The sequence below is a fragment of the Saccopteryx leptura genome, chromosome 2, assembly GCF_036850995.1.
Source record: "Saccopteryx leptura isolate mSacLep1 chromosome 2, mSacLep1_pri_phased_curated, whole genome shotgun sequence".
NCBI lineage: Eukaryota > Metazoa > Chordata > Mammalia > Chiroptera > Emballonuridae > Saccopteryx > Saccopteryx leptura.
This window is the reverse complement of record NC_089504.1, coordinates 10,369,770-10,384,926: the sequence shown is the minus strand read 5'-3', so window position 1 is coordinate 10,384,926 and position 15,157 is coordinate 10,369,770. Positions and strand designations below refer to the sequence as shown.

Sequence of the window (15,157 nt, the reverse complement as noted above, 5' to 3'; positions counted from 1 at the left end):
CTCCTGCACACCAGGCCAACGTTCTACCACTGAGCCAACCAGCCAGGGCTTCTTTCTCTTCTTGCCAGGATAAAAAGCACTATTCTTTTTAGGTTAGCTTCATAAAGTAGCAATTAATACTTTTAAAATGTTTTTTCTGCTACTGTAAATTTTTTTTTAAATTTTATTTATTGATTTTAGAGAGAGGAGAGAGAGAGAGAAAGGCATGGGGGAGGAGCAGGAAGCATCATCTCGTAGTAGTTGCTTCTCATATGTTCCTTGATCAGGTGGTTATGAACCAGTGACCTCAACATTCCAGGTCAACACTGTATCTACGGGGCCACCACAGGTCAGGCTCTGCTACAGTACAATTTTAAAAATAAAACAATATAGTGATGTTTTAAAGAACCTATCTCAGGACTTTACTCACTTTTCTTAGATATAATGCTTGCCCAAATAATATTTGGAGTATTTTTTCAGGTATACTCATCAAACCTCCTCAAAGAGAATTCCACCAAAGGTATTTGTATAAGTGCTTTGCTGTAAGTTGTACCAGAGTGGGCAGAGTTTCCTGTTTGTCATCATGAGGCCTGCATGTTGTCTGACACTGTCCCATCCACAATCCCTTTCAGATTTCACATCTTTTTTTGTTGTTGTTCTTGTTGGGTTTTTTTGTATTTGTTTTTTTTCTGAAGCTGGAAACGGGAGGCAGTCAGACAGACTCCCACATGCACCCACCAGGGGGCGATGCTCTGCCCATGGGGGGGGGTGCTATGTTGTGACCAGAGCCACTCTAGCGCCTGAGGCAGAGGCCACAGAGCCATCCCCAGCGCCTGGGCCATCTTTGCTCCAATAGAGCCTTGGCTGCGGGAGGGGAAGAGAGAGACAGAGAGGAAGGAGAGGGGGAGGGGTGGAGAAGCAGATGGGTGCTTCTCCTGTGTGCCCTGGCCGGGAATTGAACCCAGGATTCCTGCATGCCAGGCCGACGCTCTACCACTGAGCCAACCAGCCAGGGCTCAAATCTTTTTTTATTTAGTGAGAGGAGGGAGATAGAGACAGACTCCCACATGTGCCCTAACAGGGATCGACCTGACAAGCCCACTAGAGGGCGATGGTCTGTGCATCTGGGGACCTTGCTCCAGATGTTTTTTAGCACCTAAGACAGAGAGGCCATGGAGCCATCCTCAGCATCCAGGCCCAACTCATTCTAATTGAGCCATGGCTGCAGGAGGGCAGGAGAAGAGAGTGAGAGAAAGAGAAAGAGAAAGAGAAAGAGAGAGAGAGAGAGAGAGAGAGAGAGAGAGAGAATATCAAGAGGGAGAGGGGTAGAGAAGCAGATGGACACTTCTCCTGTGTGCCCTGACCAGGAATCAAACCTGGGACTTCCACATGCCGAGCCAACGCTCTACCACTGAGCCGAATGGCCAAGGCCAGATTTCCTATCTTTTTTTTTTTCTTTTTTCTTTTTACAGTGACAGAGAGAGTCAGACAGACAGGAAGGGAGAGAGAGATGAGAAGTATCAATTCTTCATTGCAGCATTTTATTTGTTCACTGATTGTTTGTTCATTGATTACTTTCTCTTATGTGTCTTGATTGGGGGGCTACAGCAGACTAGTGACCCCTTGCTCAATCCAGCAACCTTGGGCTCAAGCCAGTGACGTTGGGCTTCAAGCCAGCGACCTTGGGCTTCAAGCCAGCAACCATAGGGTCATGTCTATGATCCCACACTCAAGTCGGATGAGCCTACGCTCAAGCCGGCGACCTCGAGGTTTCGAACCTGGGTCCTCCACGTTATATATTTTAAGAAGACTGCTAATTTCCATCAGTGAAGATCAGAGCCAGTACCATGAACACAATTTAAATGTTTCCCCCCAACACATCTGACACAAACCACCAAAGCAGTTCATCTTCCACTCTATCCATAATGCATCTCTGGAAGAGAAAAGTTCTCTATTTCCCACACTGTTTATCTTTCTATTTGCCCATTTCTCAGGAAACTGTTGGTTACTTGTAAATTTGAGGGCTCTACTGTCCATACCCCTTTAAAGGTCAATTATTAACATGTTACCCAAACAAACCTACTATAAACTCCACCCTGAATTAAGTTCTATTGTCCTCAAAGAGGTTTGTCCTCACCCTGCATTATACTGCCCTATTTTCCCAATTGATTTTTCCCAAAATACAGTACACTTTAATGTCATGCTTTCAACCTGTAAGTAAGAGACACTGTAGGAAATAGTCCTTTATAGAGCTGTCACTGTGTAGACTATAAACAAGGTACACAGAATGCTGTGATTAAACAGATGCCTCAAGAAGGACCCAGGGGAGGAATGTCTCTTTGCTTTCTCTATCAAGGATAAATGTGATTTCCCTGAGAAGTTTGTTTTTATCATCATATTATAAACTCTTTTTTTTTTTTTTTTTTTTTTTTACAGAGACAGAGAGTCAGAGAGAGGGATAGACAGGGACAGACAGACAGGAAACGAAGAGATGAGAAGCATCAATCATTAGTTTTTCTTTGCGCGTTGCAACACCTTAATTGTTCATTGATTGCTTTCTCATATGTGCCTTGACCGCGGGCCTTCAGCAGACTGAGTAACCCCTTGCTTGAGCCAGAGACCTTGGGCTCTAGCTGGTGAGCTTTTGCTCAAACCAGATGAGCCCGCACTCAAGCTGACGACCTTGGGGTCTCGAACCTGGGTCTTTCGCATCCCAGTCAGATGCTCTATCCACTGCGCCACTGCCCGGTCAGGCTAAACTCTTAATTTTTAAAATTGATTTTAGAGAGAATGGTAGGGGGTGGAGAGTGAGAAACATCCACTTGTTGTTCCACTTACTTATGAATTCATTGGTTGATTATTGTATGTGCCCTAACAGGAGGATCAAATTCACCTAAGCTGGCATATTGGGACAAACCAACTGAACAACCCAGGGCCTTGGTTTCCTATCTTTATTTTCTTTGTCTCAGTTTTCTTATTCTGAATACAATTTATCTTGCTATATTGAATGCATCTTTGTAACCACTCTATATCCTTTTGGAATGTGAGTTATCATTTAACATTTTGAAATTAATCAGAGTACCGATTCCTGAGGAACTCTCCATGGTTCCCATATTTGAATGTGCCAGAATTTGCAACCATGTACGACTGGCTCTCCTAGCCCACAATGCCTCCTGAACTGCAAAAAGACTGGCCCACTTCTCCAGTACCAATCTGAAAGTAATAGCAGACTGTAAAGAACATCACTGTGAAACCCTGCCAAACTCAAAGGCCAGTAAGTAGTTAGTGTCTAGAGAACACATGTAAACTACTCAGGCAACATCTTTAACCTGAGGCCCGGCACGCTAACTTGAGTAATGTAACAGCTGCCTCCTATTAACTGCCACTTCTGCAGTCCCAACTGAGGATTTTGAGTTAAATCTCTAAGCCAAAGCCATTGCCTCTCATCTATCCAGTTCAGCAGTGGCTTACAAATTCATATCAAGCAAACACAAAAATAAAAAGTCTATAAAATCTCAGTACAAACTTTATCTATGTCAGTCAACTATCTATATAGTGGGGCCTCATAGAGCACAGCCTTGCTATGGGATAAGCTCCTCCAAAGCCCTTCACAGCTTTGACCTGCTGCTTGGTTTGTAGGAAATGTGGTTACCTTTACTGCTCCAAAACAGGCAGTAAGGCAAGATTCTTCATCTTATCCCAAATTTAGGACAAACTATACCAATATCTCCCATCGTGCCCAATTAATTCCTAATCCTTGAACAAGTAAATGTTCATGGTCCCCATTCTTAGGAAACCCTGTTTCCCTTGTCTATCTTTTCCTCCAGATACTTGTTCATGGTTCTACTTCACTCTCTACACCTGTATCCCCGTTACCTCTTGTCCCTCAAACACACTGGGTTTTAAATTCTCAACCATAGCACTACTACTGATAATTCTTTGTTGTGGGGAGGGGGCTTCTGTCCAGTGCATTATAGGATGTTAAGGAACATCTCTGGTTTCTACACCCATTAGATACCCAAAGCAACCCCCCCCCCCAGCTGTGACAAACAAAAATGTTTCCAGACATTGCCAAATATCCTCAAGTACAAAATCACCCCCAATGTGAGTTTAATATTACACAAATAGTGTCTGGAGGCCCTGGCTGGTTGGCTCTGTGGATAGAGAACGGTCCTGGTGTACAGATATACTAGATTCAATCCCCAGTCAGGGCACATATGAGAAGAAACCATCTGCTTCTCTTCCCCTTCCTCTCTCCCTTCTCTCTCTCTTCCCCTCTTGCAGCCAGTGGTTCAATTGGTTTGACAGCCCCAGGTGCTGAGGCTAGCTCCGATGGTCCGAGCGTTGGCCTCAGGCACTGAGGATAGCTCAGTTGATTCAAGCATTAGCCCCAGACAGGGGTTGCCAGGTAGATCCTGGTCAGGGTGCATGTGGGAGTTTGTCTCTCTATTTCCCCTCCTCTCACTTAAAAAAAAAAAGTGTCTGGCTCACCCTCACCCTCACCCTAACCCAACCCTAACCCTAACCCTAAAAAAAAGAAAAAAAAGTGTCTGCAGCACATACGGCAATCAATATATATTTATTAACTAACCAACCTGTGTGCCTAAGTCTTCTGAACAACTTTACCTCAATGTCCTTTTTTTTGTTCTTTTGTTATTTATTGATTTTAGAGACCGATGGGGGTGGAGAGCAAGAGAAAACAAAATAACATATCAATTTGTGCCCTGGCCAGTAGCGCAGTAGATAGAGCATTGCCCTGGAGCACTGGGGTCAAGCTGGCATCCCCAAGGTTGCAGGTTTGAGCCCAGTGAGGGCACATATAAGAAGCAATCAATGGGTGCACAACTAAATAGAATAACAAATTGATGCTTCTCTCCCCTTCTCTATACTCCCCCCCCCTTTCCTCTCTCTCAAAATTCAGTGGAAAACGGAAATAAAAACATCCATTTGTTGTTCCACTTATTTATGAAGTCACTGGTTAATTCCTGTTATGTGCCCTGACCAGGGATCAAATACACAACCCTGGAGTATGGAATGACACTCTGCTTGGCCAGAGGTCTACCTCAGTATCTTGACTTGACTGCATCTCAAATTCAGGATGGCCCAAACCAAACTAACCATGCTTCCTTAATCTAGTTACAGTATATATTTACTAAGTAATCCATGCCATAAACTAAGATTACAGTGAACCAGGGGTCTCCAAACTACGGCCCGCGGGCCGAATGCGGCCCCCTGAGGCCATTTATCCGCCCCCGCCGCACTTCTGGAAGGGGCACCTCTTTCATTGGTGGTCAGTGAGAGGAGCATAGTTCCCATTGAAATACTGGTCAGTTTGTTGATTTAAATTTACTTGTTCTTTATTTTAAATATTGTATTTGTTCCCGTTTTGTTTTTTTACTTTAAAATAAGATATGTGCAGTGTGCATAGGGATTTGTTCATAGTTTTTTTTATAGTCCGGCCTCCAACGGTCTGAGGGACAGTGAACTGGCCCCCTGTGTAAAAAGTTTGGGGACCCCTGCTCTCCCCTCTCCCCCAGCAACTAGACCCACTCTGTCATCAGATCCTATAAGATCTTCTTCAGACATTTATCCCTTTAAACATCAAAATTACTTGTTATTTCAAGTTCTCATGTTACCTCGTCTATTGTTTCTGTGACTCCTGTCCCTATTCCAATCCATGGTCCATAATGTTGCCACAATATTTCTAAAACCTTCTGACACTACCTTAAAAAATCTCTGAAGGACATTTCCTCTGTTTATGGCAGTTTCCTAAACTCCATTCAGATACTACTGTTATCATTTTGTCACACTCCTACCACATACAACAGTGTATTCCTATAATAGTTTTCTTTGAATCTACTTTTGTCTTTTAGTTAGCCACATTTTAAACAGTATCAAAAAGTCACAGTATAATGTTTTCCCCTAAAATATATCAATAGAAACATTTCAAAGTGTTTATCCACATACCACCTAAAAGATAAAAATCAGCCTAGTCTTCCATGATTTGTCTGTCTGCCTGTCTCCCAACACCACACCCAGGCATACCAACTGGCTCAAATTCCCCCAATCAACAATGATCTTTCTTTCAGATTAAGCTGTACCATTGCACATGGTCTTTATCCTGCTTGCATGTTCTTTCCTTCCTGCTTTATCTACCTGAACAAACTCTGCTCTTCCTCTCACTGCTCCTCCTTTGTGAAACCATTTCTGCTTCAGAGTTAAATGCTATTTCTATGTTTCCTAATATCCTAGACAGCTCTCTTTTTTAGTACCTATCACACCATACAATGATTATTTGTTTACCTCTCTATCTCCCTTACTATACTGAGACTCCCTTAAAGGCAGAGAGAAGTACAGGATTCTACCTCTAGCACCCACAGGGAACAGTCTTTGACACAGGAAACACTTAAAGAAATGTTTGTTGTAAAGCAATACACAAGTTGATTCAACAAATCTTAACTATCACATATAAGGTGATGTTCTAAGACTGTGGAGAATACAATAAACAAAATATGACCCTGGTCCTCAAGAAGCTTGTAATCTAAGGGTACAGACAAACACATTTGCTAACATACAAAACAATACTAGCCCTAGCTGGATAACTCAGTTGGTTAAGAGTGGTCAGCAAACTCATTAGTAAACAGAGCCAAATATCAACAGTACAATGATTGAAGTTTCTTTTTATTTTATTTTATTTTTTTTTTTTTTGGGGGGGGGATCTTTTTTTTTTTTTTTTTTTGTATTTTTCTGAAGCTGGAAACGGGAGAGACAGTCAGACAGACCCCCGCATGCGCCCCACCGGGATCCACCCGGCACGCCAATCAGGGGCGATGCTCTGCCCCTCCGGGGCGTCGCTCTGCCGCGACCAGAGCCACTCCAGCGCCTGGGGCAGAGGCCAAGGAGCCATCCCCAGCGCCCGGGCCATCTTTTGCTCCAATGGAGCCTTGGCTGCGGGAGGGGAAGAGAGAGACAGAGAGGAAGGAGGGGGGGGGGGGGGCGTGGAGAAGCAAATGGGCGCCTCTCCTATGTGCCCTGGCAGGGAACTAAACCCGGGTCCCCAGCACGCCATGCCGACGCTCCACCGCTGAGCCAACCGGCAGGGCCTAGAATGGGAATTTTTAATAGCAAATAAATTCAGGCATGTACTCTGCTGAATCACTGTGACAATAATCACTTACACCTCTGCCCTGGCTGGATAGCTTGACTGGCTAGAGTATTATCCCAATATAAACAGGTTGCCAGTTTAATTCCCAGTCAGGGTACATACAGAAACAGATTGATGTTTCTCTCTTTCTCATTTCCTCTCTCAAAAATTAATCAATTTTTTTTTTTTTTGGTATTTTTCTGAAGCTAGAAACGGGGAGAGACAGACGCCCGCATGTGCCCGACTGGGATCCACCCGGCACGCCCACCAGGGGGCGACACTCTGCCCACCAGGGGGCGATGCTCTGCCCCTCCAGGGCATCGCTCTGTTGCGACCAGAGCCACTCTAGTGCCTGGGGCAGAGGCCAAGGAGCCATCCCCAGCGCCCGGGCTATCTTTGCTCCAATGGAACCTTGGCTGCGGGAGGGGAAGAGAGAGAGAGGAAGGAGAGGTGGAGAAGCAGATGGGCGCTTCTCCTGTGTGCCCTGGCCGGGAATCGAACCGGGGACTTCTGCACGCCAGGCCAACGCTCTACCACTGAGCCAACCGGCCAGGGCCTTAATCAATATTTTTTAATCATTTAAACCTTATCAATTCCTGGCTTTGATATATACCCTGTCTATCACAAGGATTGTTAAATGAAAGAATGGACATAGAGGTGCTCAGAAAACAATATAAGTAGCTATGTAAATTCTAATCATTGCTAATAATTCTGACTATGGAATCCAGGAGCCCTACATGGAGAAAGTGGCATCTGAGCTAAAGCTCAAAAGAGGCATAAAGAGTACTGCATAGAGGAAGCATAAGTGGTAGTTAAGAATGAGAACCCTGGCCTGACCAGGCGGTGGCACAGTGGAGAGAGCATTGGACTGGGATACAGAGGACCCAGGTTCGAGACCCCGAGGTCGCCAGCTTGAGTGCGGGCTCATCTGATTTGAAAAAAAAAAAAAAAAGCCCACCAGCTTGAACCCAAGGTCGCTGGCTCCAGCAAGGGGTTACTCGGTCTGCTGAAGGCCCGTGGTCAAGGCACATATGAGAAAGCAATGAACAACTAAGGTATTGCAACGCGCAATGAAAAACTAATGATTGATGTTTCTCATCTCTCTCCGTTCCTGCCTGTCCCTGTCTATCCCTCTCTTTGACTCACTCTCTGTCTCTGTAAAAAATAAATAAATAAAATTTTAAAAATTAAAATTTGGCCCTGGCCAGTTGGCTCAGTGGTAGAGCGTCAGCCTGGCGTGCAGAAGTCCCAGGTTCGATTCCCGGCCAGGGCACACAGGAGAAGCGCCCATCTGCTTCTCCACCCCTCCCCGTCTCCTTTCTCTCTGTCTCTCTCTTCCCCTCCTGCAGCAAGGTTCCATTGGAGCAAAGATGGCCCGGGCGCTGGGGATGGCTCCTTGGCCTCTGCCCCAGGCGCTAGAGTGGCTCTGGTCGCAAAAGAGCGAAGCCCCGGAGGGGCAGAGCATTGCCCCCTGGTGGGCAGAGCGTCGCCCCCTGGTGGGCGTGCCGGGTGGATCCCAGTCGGGCGCATGTGGGAGTCTGTCTGACTGTCTCTCCCCGTTTCCAGCTTCAGAAAAATACAAAAAAATAAATAATAAATAAATTAAAAAAATAAATAAATAAAAATAAAAAAGAATGGGAACCCTGGAACCAGACTTGCCTAGGTTTGAATCCCAGCTCCTCCGCTTACTTACTAGCTGTATGACTTTGGAAAGTCAATCCATCTGTGCTTCAGTTTCCTGATTGTAAAACAGGGCAAATGTTAGTACCCAACTCAGAAAGTATTACATAATTTAATATTTGTGCTATGTGTATATTAAATAGGTGACAAACACTGAAAAGAAGCAAAGAAGCAGGGACATACAGGGCATGTGGTCAGAAGACAGCATTCCAATGTGCTCAGAATGAAAAGTTATTAAAAAAAAAGGAGATGAGGCCCTGGCCAGTTGGCTCAGTGGTAGAGCTTCGGCCTGGCGTGCAGGAGTCCCGGGTTCGATTCCCGGCCAGGGAACACAGGAGAGGCGCCCATCTGCTTCTCCACCCCTCCCCCTCTCCTTCCTTTCTGTCTCTCTCTTCCCCTCCCGCAGCCGAGGCTCCATTGGAGCAAAAGATGGCCCGGGCGCTGGGGATGGCTCCTTGGCCTCTGCCCCAGGTGCTAGAGTGGCTCTGGTAGCGACAGAGCAATGCCCCGGATGGGCAGAGTATCGCCCCCTGGTGGGCGTGCCGGGTGGATCCCAGTCGGGTGCATGTGGGAGTCTGTCTGACTGCCTCGTTTCCAGCTTCAGAAAAATACAAAAAAAAAAAAAAAAAAAGAGGTGATGAAGTAGAAGACATACCTAGAAAAGCGAGCTATCTGCCATCCTAAAAGTGCTATTATTATATCAAAAAGAGCTATGCACAAGGAGGGTTTTCAATCTAACTCATGGACTAGCTGGACATCCTCACGCGAATCACAAACTCTACAAAGCTCAGTTTCTCTTTGGTGAGGTTAGAAGGCAACAGAACTAGATTAACTCTGATTCTCTCTCAGTTCTGCAACCCTAGGAAATGGGCTGAGGAGATATTAGAGGCATGTACTGTCCCATCTAATACCTAGAGCCACAGGTGGCTACTCAACACTTGAGATGTGGCTAGTCTGGCCTGACCAGTGGTGGTACAGTGCATAGAGCATCAACCTGGGATGCTGAGATCCCAGATTTGAAACCTCAAAGTCACCGGCTTGAGCGCAGGCTCATTCATCATGAGAGCAGGCTTGCCAGCTTGAGCGTGGAGTCACCAGCTTGAGTGTGGGATTATGGACATGATCCCATGGTTGCTGATGTAAGCCCAAAGGTTGCTGGCTTGAGCTAGGGGTCACTGGCTTGACCTGAGCCCTCCCAATCCAGGCTCGTATGAGAAGCAATCAACAAACAACAAAAAGTGACAGAACTACAAATTGATGCTTCTCATTTCTCTCCTGTCTCTCTCTCTCTCAAAAAAAAAAAGAAAAAAGAAATGTGACTGGTCTGAATTGGGATATATCATAAATATAAAATATATACCATGTTTCATACTCTTAGTACAAAAAAATATAACATTAAAAATTTTGTTAACTACATGTTGAAATTAAGTTAAAGATTATTAAAATTAATTTCACCTGCTTCCTTCTTACCTTTTAAAAAATATTTTAATTTTAAGACTTTTATTTATTCATTTTAGAGAGAGGGAGAGAAAGAAGGGGGTGAGGAGGAGAAAGCATCAACTCCCTCATACGTGCCTTGACCAGGCAAGCCCAGGGTTTCAAACCGGTAGCCTCAGTGTTCCAGGTCGACGCTTTATCCACTGCACCACCACAGGTCAGGTATAAAACAAATTTCGAGGCCCACATTTCTGAGTATTTTATTTCTACTGGACACTATTACAGACTATTTTCAGAATACACAGGCGAATGTACTTCTGTATACAAAGCAACAAACAAAATGCAAGGCAATTTAAGAAAAAAAGCAGGAGAGAATTCTTGGAAGCATTATAGAGGCATTTGAGACAAAGGTACAAACTTTTCAAAGCAGGCAGACTTATACAAAAATGCAGAGATGGCTCAGACTAAATAGAAAAGTGAGTTCTGAAAAGATTACATTAACTGTTAATCCATAAAAGTGGTTACTATGGAATTACACCATTCTTTGTGTTGCATCTCTGAGATAGACACTAGTAGTACTCTTCCAACCCCTACCATGATAACTGTCTTCAGTTCCTCAGTAAAAAACTGAACACCAATTCAATGAGCAATATCTTTGTTTACATATCACCTTTAAGAATTATCCAAGAGATCTGACAATCTTTAGGTTATATAACCCATCACCCGCCTAAGTACTTCATTAAGTATGCAGCACACCTGCCTTTTATCATTCTTTCTTCCACTTAGCCAGATATGGAATGTGTATTGCTTATGATCAGCTCTGAAATAATTTTTGTGAATGAGAATCACATGACCTCTTTTTATTATTATTTATTTATTATAGAAAGAGAGGAAGGTAAGGAGAGACAGGAATATCAATCTGTTCCTGTATGTGCCCTGACTGGGAATTGAACCCACAATCTCTGCGCTCCGGGATGATGCTCTAACCAATGGAGCTATCCAGTCAGGGCACACATGACCTCTTTTTAAAGAAAGGTTATGTTTTGGTCCACTCACTATTATATGTCATCTTTATTTATTCACAACAGTTATTTAGATTTGATCCAATACTAGAGATTTGATCACTTCCAATTTTGGTATCGAGAAAGCATGAGTAGATCTAGAACATCCTATGCATTTACTATTTTACTTGGTACCTCCAACTTCTGATCAATTTAAAATACAGTGAATTTTTCTTTCAACCAGAACAAGTCTTTTCCATAATGGCCCCAATGATTTATTTTCTTCTTTTAAAGCCTCTGGAAAGGTGCTCCTGGAATACTTTCTTGGCCTGCCTAATTTTAGTTTGCACTTCATGCCAAGAAGTAGAAACAAAATTAAATGTCTTTTAATACACCAGAGATAAGCAAATTAAATCACAAGCAAATTAATCTGATAAAAACATTTCCAAGACATAGAAAAAAAAGACTCCACTTAAAAGAAAAATTCATATTTTTCCCCAGTACTTTCCCAGAAGATTTAAAATAAAGTTTATTAAGAAACAGATAGCCTGGCCTGTGGTGGTGCAGTGGATAAAGCGTCAACCTGGAAATGCTGAGGTCGCCGGTTCGAAACCCTGGGCTTGCCTGGTCAAGGCACATATGGGAGTTGATGCTTCCAGCTCCTCCCCCGTCTCTCTCTCCTTTCTCTCTGTCTCTCTCTCTCTCTCCCCCTCTCTCTCCTCTCTAAAATGAATAAGTAAAATAAAAATTTTAAAAAAAATTCAATAAAAAATAAATAAATAAAATGATGTATTGTTTAAAAAAAAAAAAAGAAAGAAAGAAACAGATACAGGCCTGACTGGGCGGTGGCGCAGTGGATGGAGCGTTGGACTGGGATGCTGAGGACCCAGGTTTTTTGTTTTGTTTTTTTTTTCTTTTCTTTTTTTTTTTTTTGCATTTTTCTGAAGCTGGAAACAGGGAGAGACAGACAGACTCCCGCATGCGCCCGACCGGGATCCACCCGGCACGCCCACCAGGGGCGATGCTCTGCCCACCAGGGGGTGATGCTCTGCCCATCCTGGGCGTCGCCATGTTGCGTGTGACCAGAGCCACTCTAGCGCCTGAGGCAGAGGCCACAGAGCCATCCCCAGCGCCCGGGCCATCTTTGCTCCAATGGAGCCTTGGCTGCGGGAGGGGAAGAGAGAGACAGAGAGGAAGGAGAGGGGGAGGGGTGGAGAAGCAAATGGGCGCTTCTCCTGTGTGCCCTGGCTGGGAATCGAACCCAGGTCCTCCGCACGCTAGGCCGACGCTCTACCGCTGAGCCAACCGGCCAGGGCCTGAGGACCCAGGTTTGAGACCCGGAGGTCGCCGGCTTGAAGGCGGGCTCATCTGGTTTGAGCAAAAGCTCACCAGGTTGGACCCAAGGTCGCTGGCTCAAGCAGGGGGTTACTAGGTATGCTGAAGGTCCGTGGTCAAGGCACATGTGAGGAGGCAATCAGTGAACAACTAAGGCATCGCAATGTGCAACGAAAAACTAATGATTGATGCTTCTCATCTCTTCTTCCCAGTCTATCCCTCACTCTGACTCTCTGTCTCTGTATAAAAAAAAAAAATAAAAAAAAACAACAAAGAAATAGATACAGCCTGACCAGGCGGTGGCGCAGTGGATAGAGCGTTGAACTGGGATGTGGAGGACCCAGGTTCGAGACCCCAAGGTCGCCAGCTTGACTGCAGGCTCATCTGGTTTGAGCAAGGCTCACCAGCTTGAACCCAAGGTCACTGGCTCGAGCAAGGGGTCACTTGGTCTGCTGTAGCTCCCCCCACCCCTCAAGGCACATTGATTGATGAGAAATCAATGAACTAAGGAACCACAACAAAGAATTGGTGTTTCTTTTTTTGTTTGTTTTTGTTTTTTTTGAATTGATGTTTCTTATCTCCCTCCCTTCCTGTCTGTCTGTTCCTGTCTATCCCTCTCTCTGACTCTGTCTCTGTAAAAAAAAAATATATATATATATATAAAGAAAATTCAACTGATTACCATCCAAATCATTTTAATATCCAATTTTAAGTTAATATCAAGATACATTTTCATAATAAATTTTACTAATTATAAACATAAAACTTAAAAACAGCTTTACATACGCTAGAGAACAGGAAATTTCACCTCGATTTACTGATATGTATAAAACCACTTCACCCATGGGATTAACCATGCTACCAAAAGACACCTGGTTAGTTTTCTATGAGCTAGGTACCAACGTTGGTTGTACCTTTGTTTCCTAAAACAGCACTTAGCAGATAGAAGCCACAAAGGACTCAGATGAGCATGAAAGCTACATTTCTACTAATATTGGCTTTGCCCTCATTTTAATTAAATTGTCCCATTTAGAAGGGGACGATGCCCAAGAATGACTCCCCTACATACAGAACGTATAATTTACCTATTAGTTTAAATAAGCTGCATTCACAACAGCTCCTTTGGCTTTCAACATTTGCATACTTGTTGACTGACGTTAAATATCAACTTCCTGCACCAAAAGAGACAGCAAAAGAAAAAAACCAATGATACCTTCTTTAAGAGAAAAAAATTCAAGGACAGAAAATAAACTGCTTTAAACTCACAGCTTGAAGAATAAAAAGAACTCAGAAGCTATTGACAGTTTACTGACTTACCACAGAGCAAATCAGTTAACTGAACAAACAACACAGGCAATAACACTAACTGCTCAACATCGCCAGACACCTAAGCACTGGTTTAACGAACGCATAAAAACAGACTTGTCAGAAACAGATTCTTGACTTCACACATACACCTACTGTCACTTGGACTCGGAAGTAACAAAAAACAACTCACCTTCTTTAGGAAATCAAGAAAATGCAATCCTGCGTTAAAGGATCATGGGGAACAACTTACGGGACAGGAAAGTATTTGTACTTATTGAAGGACTACTAAATTATCTACTTAAATTAGCTCAACAGCGTCCTCGAAACCGGAATGCACATCTGAATCTGAGCAGAAGAAAACCAACACTCCTGAAAAGCAACTGGGAGGAGTGGTGGGGAAAGAGGGTCTCCTGGTGTGCTCTGCCATCGCCACCGAGCGGCTCCGGCGCACCGTCCGCCCACTTCTCCGGAACCTCACCACACGGGGGCCGCGTCCCCCGGGCCGGGGACACCTCCTGTCACCCGCCGGCCGCCCCGCGCCCCTGTCACTGCGTCTGCAGGGAAGACCCCATCCCAGCGCGGACTCCGGGAGACCGGGTCGGGCTAGGGAAGACGAGTCTTCTCGGCACATTCGTTAGGGCTCGGAGCCCTGCCGCAGCCCGAAGGCCAGGAGGGGCAACCCTGGGGCAGAGGCCGCGACATCCCTCGGGAGACCCGCTACCGACAGGGACGGCATTCGGGGGACTCGGGCGCCTCCGACTCCGGCGTTCTGCGCACGACGCCAATCGGACCGGGTCGCCTGGCGCTGCGTCAGGCCCTCCGCCGTGACGGGACGGGATGCCGATGGGGGTCCCGCGGGGAGAAGGGCGGGCCGCCGGGCGCCCCACTGCCGGAAGGGGCGAGCCCCGCCACCAGCGCTCCCGCCCCGACCGAGCTCACCTTCAGGTCGTTCTCCGGCAGGTATTTGCACAGCCGCGCTATCTCCACATACTTGTCCAAGTCTAGGGGCGCCATTTTAGAAATAACAAGCCCCGGCGGCTACGGCGGCGGCGGCGGCAGCTGAAGTAGCGGCGGCAGCGGCAGAGGCCGAAGCCGGAACTCTTTCTACGTCACGTCCGGCCCGAGAGAGGCGTCTGCGCAGCGGCGTAAAGCTTGACCCGAGTCTCTCCGCTGCCTCAGCACGCCCCACGCCTTCTGCTGCTGATGTCAAGCTGCAGGCCCCGAGGGGATCCCCTTGGTCTAGCCTATGAGATCTGCTGCGACCCGTAGTTGT

The 15,157-nt window shown here is 45.5% G+C and overlaps 1 protein-coding gene across 1 annotated transcript in view; it reads right to left on the bottom strand.

Moving 5' to 3' along the window:
- PPP6C (protein phosphatase 6 catalytic subunit) overlaps positions 1–15,054 on the bottom strand; it is a 33,334-nt gene extending 18,280 nt beyond the window's left edge. Inside the window, exon 1 of the mRNA XM_066367181.1 lies at positions 14,824–15,054. Within this exon, the coding sequence (XP_066223278.1) occupies positions 14,824–14,898 (75 nt within the window). The 5' untranslated portion in view covers positions 14,899–15,054. The remainder of the gene's footprint in view (positions 1–14,823) is intronic.
- Between the last annotated feature and the right edge of the window lie 103 nt (positions 15,055–15,157).